The sequence below is a fragment of the Hypomesus transpacificus genome, chromosome 19, assembly GCF_021917145.1.
Source record: "Hypomesus transpacificus isolate Combined female chromosome 19, fHypTra1, whole genome shotgun sequence".
Lineage (NCBI taxonomy): Eukaryota > Metazoa > Chordata > Actinopteri > Osmeriformes > Osmeridae > Hypomesus > Hypomesus transpacificus.
The window spans coordinates 659965-686984 of record NC_061078.1 but is presented as its reverse complement, the minus strand read 5'-3'; the positions used below and the strand labels follow the sequence as shown (position 1 = coordinate 686984).

Below are 27020 nucleotides of genomic sequence, written 5' to 3'. Positions count from 1 at the left end.
AATGTTGCTTAAATAAATTACAGATTGTGACGGGAAACGGTAACGTTAACCTAGGTAGGCTATTCATCAGGGAATTAAAGCACATCGAATCGCAGTCTTAAAATCCTCTCCTGGCGTATCACTAAGCAAATTAAATTTTGTTCGAGATCGTTCGGCTGAATCAGGAAAGGATATCCCATGTCTGCCAATGCTATTAGGCTCAGAAAGTGGGAGGGGATAGGGTTAGGGTTAGGGTTAGGGTTAGGGATAGGGTTAGGGTTAGGGATAGGGTTAGGGATAGGTAGAAACGCAGAGTTTGGCATTGACAACCTGCTAGCGAACAGGTTAGTTTCACGGATAAGTTACCATGGAAACTTACCAAAAGGTTTTGTTACCTCTCTTTCTGGAATGGGAAAACCGGGAAACCAAGTGTGTGTGTGTATGTACCTGTCCCAGGTTGTCAAAGTTGTACTTGCGCCTGACCCAGCGGTACCCTGCATGCAGACAGTCTGTCCTGCTGGTGATGTTCCTCACGTCCACACCATCACAGTGGAAGAACTTCCCTTTAAACAACTGCACACACACACACACACACATTCATACATACAGACATGCAATACACACAAAGAGATTCACTACTTCCTTCTAAATGGAATAAAGTAATATTTTGTGTTAGGTGCGATGGATTTATCATTCCGTCCCTGGCCTGTGTTGTGTATCATTTAAACTGTTGTTGTGAACTGTCCCTGAAGGTATTTTGTTAGACTGTTTATTTACTAACTTTCCAGGTCAGGGTGTTCTGTTTCCTGTCTGTCAGACACTGTGTCTGGTAGCTTAGATGTTACTGTGCACTGTGTCTGGTAGCTGAGATATTACTTTACATTGTCTGGTAGCTGAGTTGTTACTTTACACTGTGTCTGGTAGCTGAGATGGTACTTTACACTGTGTCTGGTAGCTGAGATGTTACTTTACATTGTCTGGTAGCTGAGTTGTTACTTTACACTGTGTCTGGTAGCTGAGATGGTACTTTACACTGTGTCTGGTAGCTGAGATGTTACTTTACACTGTCTGGTAGCTGAGATGTTACTTTACACTATCTGGTAGCTTAGATTTTACGTTACACTGTGTCTGGTAGCTGAGATATTACTTTACACTGTCTGGTAGCTAATATTTTACTTTACACTGTGTCTGGTAGCTGAGATATTACTTTACACTGTCTGGTAGCTGAGATTTTACTTTACAATGTGTCTGGTAGCTTAGAAGTAACTTTACACTGTCTGGTAGCTTAGATGTTACTTTACGCTGTGTCTGGTAGCTGAGATGTTACTGTACACTGTGTCTGGTAGCTGAGATGTTACTTTACACTGTCTGGGGTAGCTGAGATGTTAACTTCCACTGTGTCTGGTAGCTGAGATGTGGTTACTTTACACTGTCTGGTAGCTTAAATGTTACTTTACACTGTGTCTGGTAGCTTAGATGTTACTGTACACTGTGTCTGGTAGCTGAGATGTTACTTTACACTGTCTGGTAGCTAAGATGTTACTTTACACTGTCTGGTAGCTTAGATTTTACGTTACACTGTGTCTGGTAGCTGAGATATTACTTTACACTGTCTAGTAGCTGAGATGTTTCTTTACACTGTGTCTGGTATCTGAGATGTTACTCTACACTGTCTGGTAGCTAAGATTTTACTTTACAATGTGTCTGGTAGATGGGAAGTAACTTTACACTGCTAATGCAAACTGTTAGTATATTTACTGTGTATGAACTGTGTATGTGTGTGCTACCTGCACCCCCAGTATTCCAAACACGATGAAGAATGCGCAGCAGATAAGGACGATGTTTCCTATGGGCCTGAGAGACGTGATGAGAGTCTCCACCACCAGCTTCAGACCTGGAGCTCTGCTGATCACCCTGGAAACACACACACATGTATAAACACATACACATTATAAACACATACATACACACATATGTATAAACTAGTGCTGTCAAGCGATTAAAATATTTAATCGCGATTAATCGCATTAATGTCATAGTTAACTCGCGATTAATCAATTAATCGCACATTTTTATCTATTCTAAATCTCCCTTGATTTCTTTTTGTCCCATTCTTTTTTCAATTTTAAAGCTCTTATCAACATGGAAAAGTGGTTCGGATTGCTTCGTGCAAATATTTTTTTATTGAAAACAACATTGCAATCGCCTGGCTTTGACGAGGGGGCGGAGAATTCGCATGAATCGCATCAGCTGTGTGCTTGGCCATCAAGTGGTATTTCAGACTGGACGTGCTGCGATGATAACTCAGTTTACAACGACAAAACACACAGATCAATTTGGTCTTGTCAATGGAACCATTTGGCAACTTTTTAAAAGTAAACTTTCCATTCAGAATCTTATTGGCATCCATTTCGGCGTCTCACGCTCGCCATCCACTCAAAACGTAACGTTAGCCTACTACCAGAGAATGTCTAATATCCGTAAACGGGCTCTGCTACTACTCTTTAGCCGGCTCGCAAGCCAAACAAGTGTGTGTGTGGCGTGCCTGTTGTTTTATTTCCGGTCTAGCTAGATCCGGTGTGGTGTTGTAGTCTTTCTAACGTCGGTAATTGTTGCAACAGCATGTGAAAAAAACTACAAAGTTTGCTAGGCCAAAAAGAGCGTTAATCGCGCGATAAAAAAATTGACGCAGTTAATTTGGGTTTGCGTTAACGCCGTTAATAACGCGTTAAACTGACAGCACTAGTATAAACACATACATACACTCACATACATATCCCCGCCCCTCTCCTCGCTCCCCCCCTCTCCTTGCTCCCCCCCTCTCCTCGCTCCACCCCTCTCCTCGCTCCCCCCCTCTCCTTGCTCCACCCCTCTCCTCGCTCCCCCCCTCTCCTCGCTCCCCCCCTCTCCTCGCTCCAGCCCTCTCCTCGCTCCCCCCCTCTCCTCGCTCCAGCCCTCTCCTCGCTCCAGCCCTCTCCTCGCTCCACCCCTCTCCTCGCTCCAGCCCTCTCCTCGCTCCCCCCCTCTCCTCGCTCCCCCCCTCTCCTCGCTCCACCCCTCTCCTCGCTCCAGCCCTCTCCTCGCTCCAGCCCTCTCCTCGCTCCGCCCCTCTCCTCGCTCCACCCCTCTCCTCGCTCCCCCCCTCTCCTCGCTCCCCCCCTCTCCTCGCTCCACCCCTCTCCTCGCTCCAGCCCTCTCCTCGCTCCAGCCCTCTCCTCGCTCCCCCCCTCTCCTCGCTCCCCCCCTCTCCTCGCTCCCCCCCTCTCCTCGCTCCAGCCCTCTCCTCGCTCCCCCCCTCTCCTCGCTCCAGCCCTCTCCTCGCTCCAGCCCTCTCCTCGCTCCAGCCCTCTCCTCGCTCCCCCCCTCTCCTCGCTCCCCCCCTCTCCTCGCTCCCCCCCTCTCCTCGCTCCAGCCCTCTCCTCGCTCCCCCCCTCTCCTCGCTCCAGCCCTCTCCTCGCTCCAGCCCTCTCCTCGCTCCAGCCCTCTCCTCGCTCCCCCCCTCTCCTCGCTCCCCCCCTCTCCTCGCTCCACCCCTCTCCTCGCTCCAGCCCTCTCCTCGCTCCACCCCTCTCCTTCCTACCTGAGGGGGCGCAGGGTACGCAGCAGGCGCAGCACTCTGAGGATTCCCAGGATGCGGTTGCCCCCGGCGGATGCTATGGAAACCAGGATGTCCAGCAGGGACACCAGCACCAGCACGCCATCCAGAACATTCCAGCTGCTGCTCAGGTACCCACCCTCACCTGGGGAGAACCCCAGAGCTACCACCTACACACACCATGAACACACACACACACACGCAAACATGCCAAAACACCATACGTATATACACACACTCATACACAAATAACATGAACATACACACACAACATTTGATATATTTATCTTCTAATATCCAAAAATATAAATGAGATTTAGAGATAAAACAGAAGAGATGTTTAAAAGTGAAACAGAATGAGCATTTTGGAGACATGAAGTTATGGCATTGATAATCTAAAAAGAGATTAATCCTAATAATCTGAGATGTTTTAGTCTTTACCTTGACAGTCATCTCTGCTACGAAGATCACAGTGAAGATGCAGTTGGACACACTCAGGAACACTCTTTCCTAAACACATACACACACATACATATACACACACACACACATATACACACACATATATATATACACACACATATATATATACACACATATATATATACACACACATATAGCACGTGTACTCACAAAGACACACACATATACATAGACATATACATAACACACTACTATAGATACTGCGTGTGTGTGTGTGTGTGTGAGAGAGAGAGAAAGACAATATGTAAGTGTGTATGTGTGAGAGAATGTGTGTTTGTGCATGTGAGTGTGTGTGTGTGTGTGTGTGAGAGTTCATATGTGTATATCTGTATGTGTGTGTGTCAGAGTGTGTGCGTGTGTTACCGTGCTGTGGGGCTGGATGTGGGGTCTCTCCAGAGCGATTGTGATACAGTTGAGGAAGATGAAGAGGAGGGTGACATGATCAAACATCTTGTGACTGATCACCCTGTGACACCACACTCGGAACCTGACACACACACACAGAAGGGTGACATGGAAAGGTGTGTACATGTGTGTGTTCACGTGTGTGTAGGGTGTGTATGGTGTGTGTGGTGTGTGTGTAGGGTGTGTATGGTGTGTGTGTGTAGGGTGTGTATGGTGTGTGTGTGTAGGGTGTGTATGGTGTGTGTGGTGTGTGTGTAGGGTGTGTATGGTGTGTGTGTGTAGGGTGTGTATGGTGTGTGTGGTGTGTGTGTAGGGTGTGTATGGTGTGTGTGTGTAGGGTGTGTATGGTGTGTGTGTGTAGGGTGTGTATGGTGTGTGTGTGTAGGGTGTGTATGGTGTGTGTGTGTAGGGTGTGTATGGTGTGTGTGTGTAGGGTGTGTATGGTGTGTGTGTGTAGGGTGTGTGTGTAGGGTGTGTATGGTGTGTGTGGTGTGTGTGTGTATGGTGTGTATGGTGTGTGTGTGTATGGTGTGTGTATGGTGTGTATGGTGTGTGTAGGGTGTGTGTATGGTGTGAGTGTATGGTGTGTGTGTAGGGTGTGTATGGTGTGTGTGGTGTGTGTGTAGGGTGTGTGTGGTGTGTGTGTAGGGGGTGTATGGTGTGTGTAGGGTGTGTGTGGTGTGTGTATGGTGTGTGTATGGTGTGTGTATGGTGTGTGTATGGTGTGTGTATGGTGTGTGTAGGGTGTGTATGGTGTGTGTATGGTGTGTGTATGGTGTGTATGGTGTGTATGGTGTGTGTAGGGTGTGTATGGTGTGTGTATGGTGTGTGTAGGGTGTGTGTATGGTGTGTGTATGGTGTGTGTAGGGTGTGTATGGTGTGTATGGTGTGTGTAGGGTGTGTGTATGGTGTGTGTATGGTGTGTGTAGGGTGTGTAGGGTGTGTGTATGGTGTGTGTAGGGTGTGTGTGTGTGTGTGTGTGTAGGGTGTGTATGGTGTGTGTATGGTGTGTATGGTGTGTGTATGGTGTGTGTGTGGTGTGTGTATGGTGTGTGTATGGTGTGTGTATGGTGTGTAGGGTGTGTGTATGGTGTGTGTATGGTGTGTGTATGGTGTGTGTGGTGTGTGTATGGTGTGTGTGTGTGTGTGTAGGGTGTGTATGGTGTGTATGGTGTGTGTATGGTGTGTGTGTGGTGTGTGTGTGGTGTGTGTATGGTGTGTGTATGGTGTGTGTATGGTGTGTGTGGTGTGTGTGGTGTGTGTAGGGTGTGTGTATGGTGTGTGTATGGTGTGTGTATGGTGTGTGTATGGTGTGTGTATGGTGTGTGTATGGTGTGTGTGGTGTGTGTGGTGTGTGTAGGGTGTGTGTATGGTGTGTGTGTGTGTGTCTACCTGTGCTGAGGAGAGAACACATAGAGGGAGCAGTCTTCGTGGTCTCTGCACCACTGAGGCTTGTATGGCTCCAGCTTCATCTTCAGCTTGGTACACACACTCTGGAACACACACACCACATGCCCACACAGACACAAACACACACACCCCACACCCACACAAACACAAAGACACACAGACACATGCACACAGACACACACCACACACACAAACCAAATTCACACATACACAGTTGAAAAACTTAATAAACACATCTATACATTTCTTACATGTCCATAAACTAAACACTCTCACCTCCTCAACCTCCTCTTCCTCCTCCTGATCGTCATAGTAACGTGTTGGTTGGGGCAAGTCGCCGTGGTAACACTCTGCAAGGTGATGGGCTGTCCCATTGCAGTCCGGGGGGTGGAGCATGGGCACCTGCAGATACTCTGATTGGTCGAGAGATGGCTCTCGCGTGCTGTAACTGGACCACCCAGACCACGCCTCCTCTGACAGCAGAGATTCTCTCTCTCCTGATTGGCTCCTTCTCTGGAGGCTGGACCAACTGGAGCGACGACTGTCCCACTGAAGCAACAAAAGTCAATATATATATATATATAAATATTTGTATTTTTTTTTTTAAATAAATGTTTATATACACATAAACAGTACGTACACAATACATACACACATACATTCACACATATATTCAATAGATACACACATTTGTGTGTGTGGATGTTTGTGTGTATGCGTGTGTGTTGACTTACCGGAGATCTTGGCTCTAAACCATTCATCTCTGCAGAGATGATGCTGGCACGTCGTGATTGGCTGTGATTGGTGGTGGGCGTGGCAGCAGTGTGCATAATAAGTGGCGGAGGCCGTGGCGACGGGGTCAGGGGGCGGGGCATGGAGGTGCGGGGGTTGAGGAGGCCATTAGGGGCCAGCATCATCATCTGGAGCTTGAGCTCTGAACACACACACACACGCTTATATACAATGTGTACATACAATGTGTTATATATGTGGGTGTGTATAAGTGTGTGTGTATAAGTGTCTGTGTGTATAATTGTGTGTGTGATATCTAAATGTTTGTGTATACCTGCTTCATGCAGCTCCCTCATCTTCTCCTCCTCCTCGTAGCTCAGAGACTGTTTATCTTCATCTGATTCAGTCCTGCTGGCATCTCCCTACAACATGTCACCACCACCTTCATCATCATCACCACCACCTTCATCATCATCACCACCACCTTCATCATCATCACCACCACCTTCATCATCATCACCACCACCTTCATCATCATCACCACCACCTTCATTATCATCACCACCACCTTCCTCGTCTCCCTGCAACACACACCCTCATCACTCACAGATCTACAGAGGAGGAAGAGAGATCTACAGAGAGGAGAGGGCTCCTAGTAGCCATCCTCACCTCCTGGTAGCCCTCCTCACCTCCTGGTAGCCCTCCTCACCTCCAGGTAGCCCTCCTCACCTCAGCCTGGAAGCCCTCCACCAGGATGGCCACCAGCAGGTTGAAGAGGACGTAGTTCCCGAAGGTCATGAGAGCTACGAAGTAGAGAGCAGCCAGGGGAGAGGTGGAGGCCATGCCGTTATATAACACCACATTCCAGTCCTCCTGAGTCAGGATCTGCAGGGCACATCACCATCACCATCATCATCATCACCATCAGCATCATCACCATCATCAGCATCATCATCACCATCAGCATCATCACCATCACCATCACCATCATCACCATCATCAGCATCATCCTCACCATCATCACCATCACCATCATCACCATCAGCATCATCAGCATCATCATCATCATCACCATCAGCATCATCCTCACCATCATCACCATCACCATCATCATCATCACCATCACCATCACCATTATCACCATCAACGAGTGTGTGAGTGTGTGTGTGTGTGAGAGAGAGAGTGTGTGTGTGAGAGAGAGTGTACCTGGAACACAGTGACGATGGCCCAGAGCAGAGAGTCGAAGTTCTTCCTGTCTGGCAGCGTGTCTCCTGAGTCCTGCTGAAGGCCGAACTTACAGCCAAACAGGTGCATCCCCAGGATGCTGGATCACACACACACGTGAGGGCCACAGCGACAGCCAACCAAATGAACTTCCTACTTCTTAGCCAGATTAACCAGGTGTGGTGTGTGTGCGTGTACCTGGAGGATGTGTGTGTGTGTGTGTGTACCTGGAGGATGTGTGTGTGTACCTGAAGGATGTGTGTGCTTGTGTGTACCTGGAGGATGTGTGGGTGTGTGTGTACCTTGAGGATGTGTGTGTGTCTGTACCTGGAGGATGTGTGTGTGTGTACCTGGAGCATGTGTGTGTGTGTGTATACCTGAAGGATGTGTGTGTGTGTCTGTACCTGGAGGATGTGTATGTGTCTGTACCTGGAGGATGTGTGTGTGTGTATACCTGGAGGATGTGTGTGTGTGTGTGTGTGCGTGTGTGTGTGTACCTGAAGGTGAAGATGAAGAGCATGAGCAGCATGCAGAAGGTGGCTACATTGTCCATGGTCCTGACCAGCACCAGCAGCTGCCTCCTCAGAGCGGGCAGGAACCTGACCAGCTTCAACACCCGCAGGAGACGGAACGTCCGCAGCACTGAGAGCCCACCGTCTGCCTGGCCAGCGATCTCACACACACTGCAACACACACACAGTCAGTACACACACTAGCCATCACACTAGCCACAGTTAGGATAGACACACGCTAGCCATCACATTAGCCACAGTTAGGATATACACAAACTAGCCATCACACTAGCCACAGTTAGGATATACACACACTAGCCATCACACTAGCCACAGTTAGGATATACACAAACTAGCCATCACACTAGCCACAGTTAGGATATACACACACTAGCCATCACACTAGCCACAGTTAGGATATACACACACTAGCCATCACACTAGCCACAGTTAGGATATACACACACTAGCCATCCGGTCATGAAGGTAATGCCTAAGGTACCTGATGATGACCACCACACTGTCAAAGGTGTTGTAGGGGTTGGTGAGGTAGCCGCATGGTCCTAGAGCCAGCAGCTTCAGCAGCATCTCCAGGGAGAACACGCTGGTGAACACCATGTTACTGACCTCCAGGATTAAGGTTAGCTCCTCAGGCTGCACACACACACACACACACACAACCCTGGTGAACACCATGTTACTGACCTCCAGGACCTCAGCTCCTCTGGCTAATTACACACACTCTGTCTCATACACACATGGACACAAACACGTACACTCACTCACAAGGACACTCTTTCAGCATACACACACAAGCCCCTTCAAACAGCTCACACACAGTGTGCAAGACACCTGACTGCAAGTGTTGATTGGAAAATTAATCACATGAATAACACCCTTTAAATAAGACCCACTACACGCACACACCACACACACACACCAGACACCACACACACACATATACACTAGGACAGCTCACACACACACCATACACCACACACCACACACACACCAGACACCACACACCACACACACACCAGACACACACATATACACTAGGACAGCTCACACACACACCACACACCACACACACACACACCAGACACACACATATACACTCAGACAGCTCACACACACACACCACACACCAGACCCAGTCACCCACCCTACCTGCTGGTGGTGCTCTATGCCCATGCTCAGAGTGTTGATGAGGATGGAGAACATGATGCCTCTGTTGAAGTATCTGCTGTTGACCACAACCTGTAGAGAGTCCTGCAGCTCCGCCCACACACACACACCACGGCCCGCCACTGGCCCAGAGTCCTGTCCGTCAGCACACCCGCGGCTGCTGATTGGTTCAGGAGCTCCGTCTCCCGGCTCCGAGTCGGCATTGTCGCTGTTGCTATGCTGGTTGTCATGGAGGCAGTAGGGACATGGTAACAGCTGTCCTGGCTTCTCCCCTGGCAACGCCAGGTTACCCACACACACACCTGGAAGACACCTGGGGAGGTTAGCGTACACACACACACACTAACACACACACATACACACACTCCCCATGAGGTGTCTGTGTAAACAGACTGATGTCCCCACAAAGATAGGATTACCAGAACACACACACTAACACACACACACCAGAGCTCACCATGCTCCAGCACCAGCTGAGGCAGTCTGTCGTTGTCCTGCCTCTGGCCACGCCCCCTGCTGGTCATGTGACTGTAGACACTGGAAGGGAAGATTCCTGGGTAGTTGAGGCCCCGCCCTGTGTGGCTGGCCCCACCCAGATGATGATGATGAAGGTGGAAGACATCCATCGGAGGGGCGTGCCCTGAGTGCCGGTGGGCGTGGCCGTTCACCTCTCCGGCCCCACCCCTTTTGGAAGGCTCTGAACTGGTGAGTGTGTTTCCATGACAGCCGCAGGGGACAAGTGTGAGCAGGCGGGCCAGGTGGCGCAAGGTGCGGCGCAGCAGGTGAGCCAGGTAGCGGAGCGTCTCCTCGTAGCAGGACCCTGGCTCCCGCTCGCTGGCCAGCGTGGACGCGTCAGAGCGGTACCTCCGAGCGCTGCGCTCCGAACGCATCAGCGCACTCTCTCGCTGCTTCGTCTCTGAGAACTGGGTCGCTATGACAACCAGGCACAGGTTGATCATGAAGAAGGAGCCTACCTGGTGATACAGGAAGTACCTGTCATACATACACACATCTGAGATACAGGAAGTACCTGTCATACACACATCTGAGATACAGGAAGTACCTGTCATACACACACATCTGAGATACAGGAAGTACCTGTCATACACACACACACATCTGAGATACAGGAAGTACCTGTCATACACAAATCTGAGATACAGGAAGTACCTGTCATACACACATCTGAGATACAGGAAGTACCTGTCATACACACATCTGAGATACAGGAAGTACCTGTCATACACACATCTGAGATACAGGAAGTCAAATACTACTCACACCTCCCGTTAACTCATACAATCGGTACAGTACTCATGAAGTATTTGTGAAGTATTTGAGTAGTATTTGTGTAGTACTCTGGTACTTACGATGATCAGAAAGATGAAGTAGATGAAGTTGTAGAAGGAGTGAGCGTCCATCACATAATACATGATGTCCACCCAGCCCTCCAGAGTGATAACCTGGAACACACACACCTGTCAGGACTACACATATCAAATACATACACACACCTGTCAGGACTACACATATCAAATACATACACACACCTGTCAGGACTACACATATCAAATACACACACACACCTGTCAGGACTACACATATCAAATACATACACACACCTGTCAGGACTACACATATCAAATACATACACACACCTGTCAGGACTACACATATCAAATACATACACACACCTGTCAGGACTACACATATCAAATACATACACACACCTGTCAGGACTACACATATCAAATACATACACACACCTGTCAAGGGGATCCCTAAAACACACACACCTGAAAGATGGCGATCCAAGCGTATCCAATGTTGTCAAAGTTGATGGCTCCTTTGTGAGGATTCAGGTTTCCAGGGCGACACACGTTATAGAACTGGAACCAGTTTACACAGCCTCCTATTGGCTCTGCCAGCCCAGAACCCTCCCCTTCCTCCCTAAGGAAGGTGGAGTCACCAGGCAGCCAGCAGGAGGCCCCGTCCACACGGCGGCGAGGAACGTCGGTACAGCGAAGCATTCCGTTCTCCCGATTGGTGGAGCAGATGAAGGGGAGGTCTTCCGACTCCTCTGGACGGTAGTATGAGTTCAGGAAGGACAGATTATACATCCTGGAGGACACAGACATGGAATGGTGACGCAGTGTGTGTGTGTGTGTGAGAAAGCGCACAAGCGTGTGCACGTGTCAGAAGTGATAGAATCTGACATGATGGAGGTGATGAGTGAATACTAGTGACAGGAAGATTAGCAGCTTGACACACACACACAGAGCGACTTACAGTAAGTATAGGGACATTCCCCCCGAGGCAAGTAGGGTGAAGTGCCTTGCCCAAGGACACAACGTCATTTGGCCCGGCCAGGAATCGAACCGGCACCTTCTGATTACTAGCCCGATTCCCTAACCACTCAGCCACCTGACTCCCACACATGTATACACATCCCAGGCTTTCACCTGAATGGGTGGCTGGAACTCTCAGACCTGCACCTGATTGGTTACTCACACACGGATGTCCTCCCCCATGAAACAGCGGTTCCTCAGAAGCCCCGCCCACAGCTGCACGCCCACGATGCCGAAGATGAAAAAAATGAAGAAGCAGAGCAGCAGCACGTTCCCCAGCATGGGCAGAGTGTCCAGCAACAGGGTCACCAGGATACGCATGCCTGGAGACACACACACAGAGACACACCATACACACACACCACACACACAGAGACACACCATACACACACACCCCACACACAGAGACACACCATACACACACACCCCACACACAGAGACACACCATACACACACACCACACACACAGAGACACACCATACACACACACACCACACACACAGAGACACACACATATATACATATGTGACCAAATATATGTTATAAAAGGGAAGAGAAAGGATGTGTGTGTGAGAGAGAGTAGGTAGAAGTGCTCACTGGGAACTCTGTTGATGGCTCGTAGTGGGCGGAGCACCCGGACGGTCCTGATAGCTGATAGGCTGACGTTGTGTCCATCAAGAGAATACTCCAGCATCCTGAAGGCGGGAAAACCAGCATGACATCATCACACCATCTACTAACCCTAACCCTAAGTTGTATATGCACTCCTCTGCTCAGTGTCTTCCTTGAGGGTTTAGGTTGGTTGAGGGGCAGTTCTATGGGCGTATGTGAAGCCCTCTGTGACATGCTTGCGTGTAAAAAGGGCTATACAAATACATTTGATTTGATTTGATAAGGTTGACACAGCATACCTTCCTTGAGGTTCATTACAAACTGCAAAGCTCTGACTCACCACTGTGAGTTCTACTCTCAGGTAGGATGGCCTTCTCTGACCACCCGTAGGCTCTGTCATTGGTATGCCTTTATATACAAGGCCATCCTTGGTCTGCTCCCATACTACTTGTGTGTCTTTATAAAGCAGAAGAGTGACGGAAAATACTCTCTGCGTTCGCAGGACTGCGTCATGCTATCTGTACCTTATGCCCGTACGGAAATTGGAAAGAGGGCTTTTCTGTACTCCGCACCCTCGGCATGGAATACGTTGCAAAATGTCTTGAAACTAAAGGAATTAATCTCGCTTAATGCTTTTAAATTAAAAATGAAAGAGCTAGAGACAGATTCCTTAAAATGTAAATGTTTTTAGTGTACCTGGCTATGACACTAACTCCTATATTTAGTGTCCTTTTGTATTTTTGTAACTATATTTGTATGTATGCTGCTGGCTATCTTGGCCAGGTCTTCCTCAAAAAATAGATTCTTAATCTCAATGGGTCTGTCCTGGTTAAATAAGGGTTATAATAATAACCCAGCATGACATCATCACACCATCTACTAACCCTAACCCAGCATGACATCATCACACCATCTACTAACCCTAACCCATCATACGTCATCCTAGCTGCTTACATCTCATAGTTGGGTGTGCTCACGCCTTCGGCGAGCACAACTATTGTTCTCTCACATATATATTTATTATAATTGTTATTGTTTATTTTCCCACCCCTAAGGATCCATCAATATTTGGACTACATAGACAACATCGGTGTCAAAAGTTTCGTCATGGTAGCGATTGAGCTGCTTGTATTTTTATTTACGTTCCGTTGCACGGTTTAGGCTGAACTTGAGTTTTTGTGGCAAAAAATGCCTTGTGTCAGCAAAGGGTACTCAGTCAGTGGTGCTGTCAGGCCAAATAGTGTCCTAGGGCCAAATAGTGTCCTACCTGACGTCACAATGCCGTTCCGAAGCAAGGACGCGTCCGTTGCTATGCCGACCTTAAATTCCTGGGATATTTACGCGTGCTAGCAGGAAACTGTCATGGTTGCTATACTGCTTACTAGGTAGGAAGTTTTGTATTTAGGCTTATGTAAACCAGTTTATTCTACTCTACTATTTAAAGTTTTCACTCGTTTGATAGCTAGTGCTAGCTGGCTAATTGTTTTCGTCAAAAGAATTAACTTATTTAGCATCAATTTTAACAGACCGGGAAGACAACACGTATAGTATTCTACCTGCGCGCGTTGCTGTCTCAGGAATGTCGAACGAGTGAAAACTTTAAATAGTAGAGTAGAATAAACTGGTTTAAATAAGCCTAAATACAAAACTTCCTACCTAGTAACCAGTATAGCAACCATGACAGTTTCCTGCTAGCACGCGTAAATATCTCAGGAATTTAAGGTTGGCATAGCGACGGACGCGTCCTTGCTTCGGAACGGCATTGTGGCGTCAGGTAGGACCCTATTTGGCCCTAGGACACTATTTGGCCTGACAGTGCCAAAGTAACAACGTCAGCACACGTTAGCAACGACGCATGGATACAACGTACATAGCAGAGCCATAGAAAAATATTTTTCTATAGCTCTGGTACATAGATGTGCTGTTTCACGACAAGTATCGTAACGTGCCGTGGTGTACTACAGTACTAGCAGCATCGTACATGTACATGTAAGCAAATCAAGACTTGCATGTCCAGTAAGTAATGTCACATTAAATAATGTATTTAAACTCAAGCTTGTGTGGTGCGTCGCTGTCTTCAATGCCACAGACAAAATGTTGTCAAAAGAAACGTTTCTCATTTCCGGCGCATTCAAACTATCCACTCAGTGAAGTTTGGTTAGCAACAGCAGCTAGTTTGCTCGTAGCAAACTTCTTTTGAATTAGCCATTTCCACCTACAGTAAATAAATGTCAAGCTTTTACGTTTTTGGGGGCATACTTTCAGTTAGCAGATGGTACTGTTTGAATTGCGATTCCATCTGAAATACTGCCGGTGACGACGTTGTTACAGTAGCTTTTTTCAAAGGGGGTTCTTAATGAACTATGCAATATGATTAGGCTAAATGCTTAAAAAATGTCACTATAACAGAAAAACTTAAGGGGATGGACCCACCTGCACCGACGCAAGCAAGCAAACCCTACAATTTCCCCAGAAATGGTACCCTATCTAGTTTTATATTATATGATATACAGTATATATTACATATCTTTCAATCCACAGCCATTGTTATTATGTTGTTTAATTTCCATGATTTAATGTAATTTGTCATGCTTGACAAGATTAGTAAAAATACATACATACATACACACATGGATTCAAACACACATACATGCATACACATGTACATGCATAAACACATACATGCATACATACACACATACATACATGCATTCAAACACACATACATACATAAATACATGTAGTCAGTTTTTAGTCATTTAGCAGACGCTCTTATCCAGAGTGTATACATGTCTGAAGCTGTCTATTTCGATCGTTTGGTCGAAGTTGTAGCATGGACCCCACAACCCTTCTGTGACATCACCAGTCCTCTGGTCTCCTAGGAGACAACAGTCTTTTGGCATCTCTGGTCTCCTAGGAGACGACAGTGTGCTTGACATTCCGTCACACACCCTGACATTCAGCTGGCATTAAACATGTGGTCAACCTTTACACACACGCCTGAGTGTGTGTGTATGGTTCGTGTGTGTATATGTGTGTGTAAGTGTGTGTGTAGGTTGTGTGAGTGTTTGTGTGTGTAGGGTGTGTGTGTGAGTGTGGGTGTATGTGTATGTGTGTGTGTGTGTGTGTTTGTGTGTGTGTGTGTGTGTGTGTGTGTGTGTGTGTGTGTGTGTGTGTGTGTGTGTGTGTGTGTGTGTGTGTGTGTAAGACACTGACCCCACCATGACGATGAAGAAGTCCAGCCGGTTCCATGTGTCGCCAAGGTAACCCTTCTGCCCCATCACCCCCAGAGCCAGCATCTTGACAACCATCTCCACCGCGAAGAACATAAAGATACCATCGTCCAGTGCCTGGGACACAGCCACAAACACCACACACACGCACACACATGCTGAGGTAACCTATGGTTGGAAAATGTTAGATAAAACACACTTGTAGATGTGAAGTGAAAGGTTGTGTGGTCAGATATTGTGTGTGTGCGTGTACTTGGAGCAGAGTCCACTGTGTGTGTGTGTGTACCTGGAGCAGAGTGCAGTGTGTGTGTGTGTGTACCTGGAGCAGAGTGCAGTGTGTGTGTGTGTGTGTACCTGGAGCAGAGTGCAGCGGGTGGAGAGGCAGTGTGTGTCGTCGCAGGGCTGGAACATCCCCAGAGTCACACAGTTCAGCAGGATGACCAGCATGCTCACTCGCTCAAACCAGGTGGTCAGGAGTCAGGTCAAGGATCAGCAACATCAGCCTCAACACACACAAGGTATAGTTATACACACAAACACACACACACTATCTCTTCACACACATACACTATCTCTTCACACACACACACAGAGAGAAGTGATATTCAGTAGTCTGTATCCAAAGCTCTATTCAGAAGCCAAGGACAGAGAACAGAGCTATGACCAAACACACACACACGCATAGATGCACACACACGCCCACACAGTCATAGATGCACACACACTCATGGATGCAAACACACACACACAGGACACAGTAGGGTTAGGGTAGAGGTGTCCTACCCGGACACACACTCTCAGGGGGCAGACCATTTAATGAGTTCAATCCCTAATCACCCTACAGAGAGATAGTGTGTGTGTGTGTGTAACAGACCAAACAGAGAGTAATCCAATTTCTTCCTGTAGAAGAGGTTGTCATGGGAACACTCGTCTCTCACCGTGGGAACAGACTCAAGCGTTCCATCCTACCCACCATACTACACTGCATCCTGTCTGGACCTCAAACACTCCCTACTACCCTCAATACAACAGCAAAAAGCTAACAATGTTCAACACACACACACATGCTGATGGAACATGGGGACGTCTGCCCCACAGCATTCTAGGAGAGGTCAAGGCCAGGTGTGTGTGATGGATGAGAGGGGATGTTACCATGGTTGCCTCATCACTCACCACCACCACAGAAACGCACAGGAAACATCCTCTACTCACTTCTGTTCATACGTCTGTCTGTGACACTCCATCCCTCATTCTCTCTTGCTTTCTCTCTCCTCTCCTTTATCCCTCCCTCTCTCCTCCATCCCTCCTTCTCTCCTCCTCCCTCCCACCCTCTGTCCTCTCCTCCCTCTCTCCTCTCCTCCATCCCTCCTTCTCTCCTCCTCCGTCCCACCCTCTGTCCTCTCCTCCATCCGTCCTTTTCTCCTCCTCCCTCCCACCCTCTGTCCTCTCCTCCATCCCTCCTTCTCTCCTCCTCCCTCCCACCCTCTGTCCTCTCCACCCTCTCTCCTCTCCTCCACCGCTCCTTCTCTCCTCCTCCCTCCCACCCTCTGGCCTCTCCTCCCTCTCTCCTTATCCTTCTCTCCTCCTCCTTCCCACCCTCTGTCCTCTCCTCCTCTCCTCCATCCCTCCCTGTCTCCACTTTCTTTCTGTCTTCTCTACTCTTCTCCTTGTCAGAAAGCTTAAGGTGAGCTAGCAGACCACTAGAGTTTAAATAACAGATTTACATGCTTTACACATCCAGACACAATCCTCCCTCTTCCTCTCTGTACCTTTGAATGATCAAATAAATGTATACTGTAAATCTTTTAAACAGAAATATAACACTGGGGAGATTGATATTTTGGTTATTTTTCTCTGTACCTCCCTCCCCTCCTCCTCCAGCTCCTCCTCTTCCCCCACCCTCTTAAAAGTGATGAAGGTCAGCCAGACAGTATTAATCAAATCAGATTATCTCTCTCTATCTGTCATCTACCTTCACCCTGGGTGGCCGTACTAGGAAGTGTAGCCTCTAAGGACCTTATATGAGCGCAGGTCATTACCAAACGGACACCTCATTAGCATATTGGGACACACAGAAACACCCTGGTCACAACCACCCGGACAGGTGTGTAGGTGTGTGTGGTGTATGTGTGTGTAAGTGTGTGTAAGTGTGTATAAGTGTGTGGTATGTGTGTGTGTGTAGGTATGCATAAGGGGATGTAGGTCTGTGTTGTGTATGCGTGTGTATGAGCATGTGTAGGTGTGTGTAAGTGTGTGTCTGCATGAAAGTGTGTGTGTGTGTGTGGGTGGGTGGTGTGTGTTGTTTGAGTGTGTGTGAGTGTTTGTGTGTGTCACAGTAATGTCATAAGGTAGCCTATCTTTCCTGCTCCACAAACAGTAGTTCTTCTCCAGTAAAAATAGTTCTACTCCAGTAACAGTACTCCAGTAACAGTACTCCAGTAACAATAGTTCTACTCCAGTAACAATAGTTCTACTCCAGAAACAGTGGTTATTCTCCAGTAACAGTACGCCAGTAACAATCGTTCTACTCCAGTAACAATAGTTTTACATTTAGTCATTTTTAGCAGACGCTCTTATCCAGAGTGACTTACAGTAAGTACAGGGACATTCCCCTGAAGTGCCTTGCCCAAGGACACAACATCATTTGCCTTGGCCGGGAATCGAACTGACGACTTTCAGATTACCAGCCCGATTCCCTCACCGTTCAGCCACCTGACTCCCTGTTTTACTCCAGTAACAGTATATCAGTAACAATAGTTCTACTCCAGTAACAGTAGTTTTTCTCCAGTAACAGTACTCCAGTAACAATAGTTCTACTCCAGTAACAGTAGTTCTACTCCAGTAACAGTAGTTATTCTCCAGCAACAGTACTCCAGTAACAATAGTTCTTCTCCAGTAACAGTAGTTCTACTCCAGTAACAGTAGTTATTCTCTAGTAACAGTACTCCAGTAACAATAGTTCTACTCCAGTAACAGTACTCCAGTAACAGTACGCCAGTAACAGTACGCCAGTAACAATAGTTCTACTCCAGTAACAGTACTCCAGTAACAGTACGCCAGGAACAGTACGCCAGTAACAACAGTTGTACTCCAGTAACAACAGTTCTACTCCAGTAACAATAGTTCTACTCCAGTAACAGTACTCCAGTAACACTAGTTCTACTCCAGTAACAGTACTCCAGTAACAGTACTCCAGTAACAATAGTTCTACTCCATTAACAGTAGTTCTACTCCAGTAACAGTAGTTCAGTCAAGACAATCACGTATTAGATTTGAGCATTTATTGTTACATGACATGGACATGTAGATTTGACTTTGGCGGAGTGGATGATCTAAGGGAAGCACTCCCTGCCTCCTCGATGCAACACATACATACATGACATATGAGGCAGGGAGCAATAGAGATATAATCCCCCTGTTGGATAGATACACAGACAGCATGGGGGAGAAGGGGACGGTGGAGGGTGGCAGCAGCACTGATCATACAACGACCGGGGTAAGTGCGTGCATATCCGCGCGTCTTTTAAAGACGCCTTATCGGACGTGGCCCAATGGATATGCGCTGCTACATGGGTGTGGTAGTGGGTGGAGTAAGGAAGGTGGAGTAAGACGCCTTACGTCCCCGATAACGCGCGCTGCCCGATTGCCCTGCCAGAACTAGCTGCGCTTATTTCTTCTCTAGTAACAGTACTCCAGTAACAATAGTTCAATTCCAGTAACAGTACTCCAGTAACAATAGTTCTACTCCATTAACAGTAGTTCTACTCCAGTAACAGTAGTTCTTGTCTAGTAACAGTACTCCAGTAACAATAGTTCAATTCCAGTAACAGTACTCCATTAACAGTACGCCAGTAAGAATAGTTCTACTCCAGTAACAGCAGTTCTTCTCTAGTAACAGTACTCCAGTAACAATAGTTCAACTACAGTAACAATAGTTCTTCTCCAGTAACAGTACTCCAGTAACAATAGTTCTACTCCAGTAACAATAGTTCTACTCCAGTAACAGTAGTAAGCGCACCTAGTTCTGGCAGGGCAACCTGGCCATGCGCGTCATTCATTTATTGGGGACGTAAGGCGTCTTACTCCACCTTCCTTCCTCCGCCCACTACCACACCCATGTTAGCAGCGCATATCCATTGGGCCACGTCCCAAAAGGCGTCTTTAAAATACATTCACATTTACATTGTCATTTAGCAGACGGTTTTATCCAGAGCGACTTACACTAAGCACAGGGACATTCCCCCCAAGGCAAGTAGGGTGAAGTGTCTTGCCCAAGGACACCATGTCAATAGCACAGCCAAGAATCGAACCGGCAACCTTCTGATTAAAAGCCCTATACCCTAACCGCTCAGCCATCTGACTCCCCCAAAAGACGCTCAGATACGCACACACTCAGCCCATTTGTTGTTTGATCAGTGCTGCTGCCGCCCTCCACCATCCCCTTCTTCCCCAAGCTGTCTGTATGTTCTATCCATCAGGGGGATTATATCTCTATTGCTCCCTGCCTCATATGTTATGTATGTGTTGCATTGAGGAGGCAGGGAGGGCCTCCCTTAGATCATCCACTCCGCCAAAGTGAAATCTTCTACATGTCATTGTCATGTAACAATAAATTCAACTCTAATATGTGATTGCCTTGACTGAACTCTTGTAACAGTACGCCAGTAACAATAGTTCTACTCCAGTAACAATAGTTCTACTCCAGTAACAATAGTTCTACTCCAGTTATGGTACTCCAGTAACAATATCCCCCAAGGTTAAGAGTCTGGGTGTCATCATTGACAGCATTTTATCCTTTCAGCCCCACATCAATAACATTACCCGGTCCGCCTACTTTCATCTCCGAAACATCAATCGTCTCCGCCCCTCCCTTACCACCCACACTGCCCCTCCCTTACCACCCACACTGCCCCTCCCTTACCACCCACACTGCCCCTCCCTTACCACCCACACTGCCCCTCCCTTACCACCCACACTGCCCCTCCCTTACCACCCACACTGCCCCTCCCTTACCACCCACACTGCCCCTCCCTTACCACCCACACTGCCCCTCCCTTACCACCCACACTGCCCCTCCCTTACCACCCACACTGCCGCCATTCTTGTCCACAGTCTCGTCACTTCCCGTCTGGATTACTGTAACTCTCTCCTTTTTGGTCCCCCTCACAAATCCCTCCATAAACTTCAACTGGTCCAGAATTCAGCTGCCCGCATTATAACTGGTCCAGAATTCAGCTGCCTGCATTATAACTCGCACCCCCTCTATCCACCACATCAGTCCTGTCTTGCAACAGCTCCACTGACTCCCGGTTCAGTTCCGTGTACAATTCAAAATCCTCCTGTTTACATTCAAGGCCATCTTCAACCTCACCCCCCCATGTGTGTCTGATCTCCTCCAGAGTCCCACTACCTCCCGCTCTCTCAGATCCTCTTCCTCCATACACCTGTCTGTCCCCTCTGCCCGTCTCACCACCATGGGGAGTAGAGCATTCAGCCCCTCTGCCCGTCTCACCACCATGGGGAGTAGAGCATTCAGCCCCTCTGCCCGTCTCACCACCATGGGGAGTAGAGCATTCAGCCGCTCTGCTCCCCATCTCTGGAACTCACTACCACCCCAACTCAGACATATTGATTCATTCCCCTATTTCAAATTGGAACTCAAAACCCATCCATTTAAAACTGCATATTCTATTTAATGTCTGTTACTCTGCCTTCTGTTGTTTTTAATGTTGTTGTATTCTTTGTTTTGCTGTTTTTAAATTTATTTTGTACCCTGTACGGTGTCCTTGAGTGCCGAGGAAGGCACCTTTTAAATACAAATACAAATAATTAATAGTTCTACTTGTCGTGGAAGTTTTTGAGAGAATCAATCATTAAAGCTGAAGTCGGGTGAAGTACAAAGTTATTGTTTATTTGACGTAGATCATAATAACGTTACCAACATAACATCATCAGCACTCAAACATGAGACAATAACACAAAGACAATTCCATACAGCTCCATCTAGCATTCTAGAATGGAACCGGGAGAATCCAGCCCACCAGCACTACCCAGCTGATGGCCCTGAACCCCCCAGAACATTCTTCAACAGACCATTTTATAGATACGATAGTTCTCAAAAGTCAGTGGTCCATCCTACAGACATGCAGCTATACCAAATCTCTTCTGTCATTGGTTAAATCCTTAGAACGATACAGTTGAGTCCACATTGTCTTACCAACTGTCTCTTCCCCCCAGGTGACGAGAACTCTCCCAGGTCACCCAGACTTCCCGTCTCCTAGACTTCACGTCTCTTAGTTAGGTGTTATAAAAACTACAGGTGGCATCTCTACCAAATGAGTTGAATCAACATGCATTGTATCAAGCTTCTGAACTTACTGTAAACTTCTCCTAAAACACAATCGTTGTACATAGGCTTAAAAATTATTTCACATACTCCAGTAACAGTAGGCCAGTAACAATAGTTCTACTCCAGTAACAGTACTCCAGTACCAATGGTTCTACTCCAGTAATAGTATTCCAGTAACAGTAGTTTTTCTCCAGTAACAGTACTCCAGTAACAATAGTTCTACTCCTGTAACAGTAGTTCTACTCCAGTAAGATTATGCCAGTAAGGGGATTTCTACTCCAGCAATAGTACTCCAGTAAGAATAGTTCTACTCCAGTAATAGTAGTTCTACTTCAGCAATAGTACTCCAGTAACAATAGTTCTTACATTTACATTTACATTTAGTCATTTAGCAGACGCTCTTATCCAGAGCGACTTACAGTAAGTACAGGGACATTCCCCCCGAGGCAAGTAGGGTGAAGTGCCTTGCCCAAGGACACAACATCATTTGGCGGGGCGGGGAATCGATCCGGCAACCTTCGGATTACTAGCCTGACTCCCTCACCGCTCAGCCATCTGACTCCTAACAGTTCTACTCCAGTAACAGTACGCCAGTAACAATCATTCTACTCCAGCAACAGTACTCAAGTAACAGTATTCCAGTAGCAATAGTTCTACTCCAGTAACAGTACTTTTATATCTCACACATTTATATTAATGATGTTAGAATTGTATAATTTTGATCACTAACACCCTCCATCTATCCTTCTCTCTCTATCCCTCTCTCTCCAACAGTTGCTGTAAATTCACATTAATGTTCCCTTTACAATATCTACTACAAACACTTCTCTGCAGGAGCCAGAGGGAACACACACACCTTCCAACAGACACTCTCTCTCACACACACCTTCCAACAGACACTGTCTCTCGCACACACACACCTGCTACAAGACACAAACCTTCACGCAAACACATTCTCTCACTCACACACACACTCTCTCTCTCTCTCTCTGCCAAACAAGAAAAAGCAGGCCATCAGGGTAGCGCTCCACTGTTGCCTAGCAACCAGGTGATTCCTCTGAAAAAACTTCTCCCTGGGATATTCCCTTGATTAACAACGTGTGTGTGTGTGTGTGCATGTGTGTGTGTGTGAGAGTATGTGTGTGTGTATGTGTGTGTATGTGTGTGTGTATGTGTGTGAGAGTATGTGTGTGTGTATGTGTGTGAGAGTATGTGTGTGTGTGTGAGAGAGAGAGACAGAGTATGTGTGTGTCTTTAGTGCTGACGCAGAGAGGCTTTGATGTTCCATGATGCGACCATGGAAACAGCCCTGCAGGAACAACAGGAACTCTGGCATTTGTAGTTTTATTTTCTTCTTGATGTAGTTTTTATTTATTCAGCAATTATGTATTTATATTTCATGGAGTGTACAGAGTGCTGACAATGGCCTACACAGACTCACACGCTTCACTCATGCACAGTACTAACAAGTACAGACAGAGGGAGGGAGAACAGAGGGAGGGAGAAGGAGAAGGAGTGGGATTAGGAGGAGAAGAGAGAGAGAGAGAGAGAGAGAGAGAGAGAGAGAGAGAGAGAGAGAGAGAGGGGGGGGTGGGTTAGGAGGCGAAGAGAGAGAGAGAGAGAGAGAGAGAGAGAGAGAGAGAGAGAGAGAGAGAGAGAGAGAGAGAGAGAGAGAGAGAGAGAGAGGGGGGGGGGGGGGGTTAGGAGGCGAAGAGAGAGAGGGGTTTGGAGGAGAAGAGAGAGGGAGAGGGGGATTAGGAGAAGAGAGAGAGGTTAGGAGGTGAAATTACGCTTGTTGCCAGGGTAACTGCTCCTGTTAGAGATGCAGATGACAGGCAACTGTAACCCTGGAGATTCATTAGCCACCGTCACTATGGAAACGCCCAATAAGAGAAACATTTTATTTGTATTTTTCCAGAGGATGCTGACAGGATATACATCCTGAACCCAACACACACACACGTGTCTGTTTCTGCTAGAGCCAATGTTTAGCCACTCTGTAAACATCTAAAAACAAGGTGAATTCTGGGAATACCATCTTGAGCCACTTAATGATACACAATACATCTGTCTGTCTCACACACACACACACACACACTCTATCAGTCTGTCAGTCCCTCTCACACTCAAATTCTCTGTGTCTGCAGCACAACTCCTAGAACTTCTAGAACAGAAGTGCTCCAGTGGAACACTTACAACAGCAGGACTCCAAGAACAGTAGAACTGCTACAGGAACTGTTATAACAAAATAAATCATAGAACAGTAGAACTCCTAGAACATACGTGCTCCAGTAGAACTGTAGAATCCGGACAACATTGCTGATCTGTGATGTCATATTGGTAACGAGGTGAGAAGTCCCGCCCCTGGGTTTCTAATCAGCCAATCACTGGACAAGTACAGAAGCTTAATCAGCCAATCACTGGACAAGTACAGAAGCTCATACATCTGTGACATCTCTCTCCCTCCTCTCAATCTATGTTTTTCTCTTCCCTTCCGTAAGTGTACCACACTCTCAACTCTCTCTCTGCCTCCCCAATTGCCATAAACTCTCTGGAGTGGAACACCGCGTGGGTTGTGGAGGTCTTGCAAGGATTCTCTATGTCACACTCACTCACACACACAGTAACACTCACTAGCACTAACACTAGGGTTCCAGGTAAAGGATATGGATGGCAGACGGCCAGCAGACACCAGCAGCGCGGGCGGGAGGTCTGGGTCAGACGGAACAGGACCACGGGAGCCAGGGTCGGGTACGGGAGCTCTCCGGCGCCCTCCTCCTCTCCCGGGATCGGCACCCGCGCCCCCTCCCCCTCCTCAAGCCCCACCGGATTCGCTCGCGAGTATCTCTCCTCGCCATCAGTCATGACCGCAAGGCGGGCAGCAAGAACCTATGAGGGAAACCGTTGTTTAGTGCACGAGTATTTACGAACGACGTTGAGGCTCCAGTTCCTGCTGAGTGACTTGACAGTGGCACAAGCCAACAGAAACAGCTGAAGTTGTTTCGTTTCTGCTCAATCAATAATGTTAGTAAGTCGCACGCTCACTTTTTTCTACAATACAATAGACTGTGACTGGACATAATCTAACTCTGGGCAAGACATGATTGAAACCATTAACTACACGGAGCCCTACACCCCCTACAGTGATGATCTTATATCTCCTCGAACACCCGCAACCCCCCAGTAAGACTGAACACGGAGGAGAAGTAAGAGGATGCAGAGACCTGTACTCAGACGCACTGGAAAGAGAAATAGAGAAAAAACTTTGCAGTCACGTTACCAGAAAGGTGGTGCGAGAGAAGAGTCCATCCGCGAGTTTCACTCCCGCCTGGTCATGCGACCAAACTCCCCTAGTCCCGGTATTCCAGATGCGTGAAGACGTTTTTCCCGATACCCCTTCCTGTTTTCCTGCTGCTTCTGGGTTTGCGGGAGCAAAGAGGCAGTTCCACTCCCGTCACGCGCTGAACACACCCAGACCGGGAAGCAACTTTACCGGAGACACAAACAAACACAGGCTCCTCTTCCGACTGGGCAGGAGCGGGTGTGTTCACCGCGGCAGCTTGGCTTGCTCTGATAGCGCGAGGTACCAGAGTTCAGGCGCACTGGGGGAAGAGAAGCACGTGACTGCACTCTTCTTTCTCTCCTCCCGAAGCTCGCTCCGTCTTGACTAAACATGAACCTCGCGGGTCTCTCGGTCCGCACACAGAGGTCAGAAAGCTCGGCGACGCGAGCAGTTGGCGGGGGGCGTCTCAAAGCAAGATGACTTCTCCTTGCGCTGCACGGCGCTATCATAACCCAGTACACTGCAGATTTCATCAAACATTTAGAAGATTTGACAAACACGGTTAACGTCTAGTGCAAAGAGGAGACAGACACTCCCCATACACACACGCGCTCACACAATCTAAAACACACTCACACACCAAGGAAACAACCAGGCAAAGCTGGAGCTGTTTTATAATTGAGCTCCACTCCTTTCTCTGTATGGTGAAGAGGGTGGAGGTGGGGCACTGTTGGTCTTTCAGGACTTTGTTCATCTTGTACTCCTCCTCTCTCTCCTCTCCTCCCTCTCTCATCCTCCCTCTTCTCTCCTACCTCTGTCCTCTCTCTCCTCCCTCTCTCATCCTCCCTCTTCTCTCCTACCTCTGTCCTCCTCCTTCTCCCTCTCTCATCCTCCCTCCCTCTCCTCCCTCACATCACAGTGGCTGCAGTTCAGTCTTTCTGCATGTTTTACTCACACTCATGAAGCTGTGATCACTTCCTAACCCTGTCTCTCTGTCTATACACACTCGCACACCCAGGCCAATTCAATTTCAATTTATTTTATCAAGAGGGACAGTGTACATTAATGAAAATTAACATGTAAATGCACCCAATTATAGCCAAAAGGCTAGTTTCCGTTGGCAGTCCCCCTTCCAGAGTGAAAAAGGCTGTACAACCTAAAAAAAGACATCAAGTTAAAATATAACAAACATAAAATCTCAATACACAAACCCCACTTGGTCCTTAACCATGGGTAGAAAGGAAAGAACAACAGGAACAAACAAGTAATAAATATAATTCTACTGCAAAAAAAAAATTCTTCAAAATAACTACAATTATTTAAAATAATTCTAAAAAAGATGCTGTGTTATCGATGGGTGATCACTATCTAGGCCAAGCTCCATTACCGGGGTCTGATAGGCTGGCCTGGAGCCTGTTGCTATGGTGACCAGTACATCATGTAATCCATGAGGAAGGGTTTTATACCATGGGCCTGACCTGAACACACACACACACAGTGAGACACACTCACACTGTTGTAACTGTGTCAATCAGTGATCAATAGCTCTAATCAGTCATTTCCATCACCATGACGACAGCTTAGTGTAATCTAAACTATTCACACACTCTCACACACACTCTCTCTATCCCACACCACTGTACGCCTCTCTCACCCTAACCCAGTGG

General features: G+C 47.5%; 1 protein-coding gene across 1 annotated transcript in view; it reads right to left on the bottom strand.

Moving 5' to 3' along the window:
* cacna1hb (calcium channel, voltage-dependent, T type, alpha 1H subunit b) overlaps positions 1-25704 on the bottom strand; it is a 32010-nt gene extending 6306 nt beyond the window's left edge. The window contains exons 1-23 of the mRNA XM_047042294.1: positions 25351-25704; positions 24739-24959; positions 16076-16187; positions 15705-15838; positions 12474-12571; positions 12040-12199; positions 11325-11649; positions 10899-10991; positions 9986-10502; positions 9511-9830; positions 8843-8994; positions 8326-8511; positions 7811-7928; positions 7334-7489; positions 6939-7026; positions 6607-6806; positions 6149-6421; positions 5855-5955; positions 4421-4544; positions 4016-4084; positions 3560-3744; positions 1767-1893; positions 367-552 (exon numbers count right to left, since the gene is read on the bottom strand). Of these exons, the coding sequence (XP_046898250.1) occupies positions 367-552; positions 1767-1893; positions 3560-3744; positions 4016-4084; positions 4421-4544; positions 5855-5955; positions 6149-6421; positions 6607-6806; positions 6939-7026; positions 7334-7489; positions 7811-7928; positions 8326-8511; positions 8843-8994; positions 9511-9830; positions 9986-10502; positions 10899-10991; positions 11325-11649; positions 12040-12199; positions 12474-12571; positions 15705-15838; positions 16076-16187; positions 24739-24935 (3921 nt within the window). The 5' untranslated portion in view covers positions 24936-24959; positions 25351-25704. The remainder of the gene's footprint in view (positions 1-366; positions 553-1766; positions 1894-3559; positions 3745-4015; positions 4085-4420; positions 4545-5854; positions 5956-6148; positions 6422-6606; positions 6807-6938; positions 7027-7333; positions 7490-7810; positions 7929-8325; positions 8512-8842; positions 8995-9510; positions 9831-9985; positions 10503-10898; positions 10992-11324; positions 11650-12039; positions 12200-12473; positions 12572-15704; positions 15839-16075; positions 16188-24738; positions 24960-25350) is intronic.
* Between the last annotated feature and the right edge of the window lie 1316 nt (positions 25705-27020).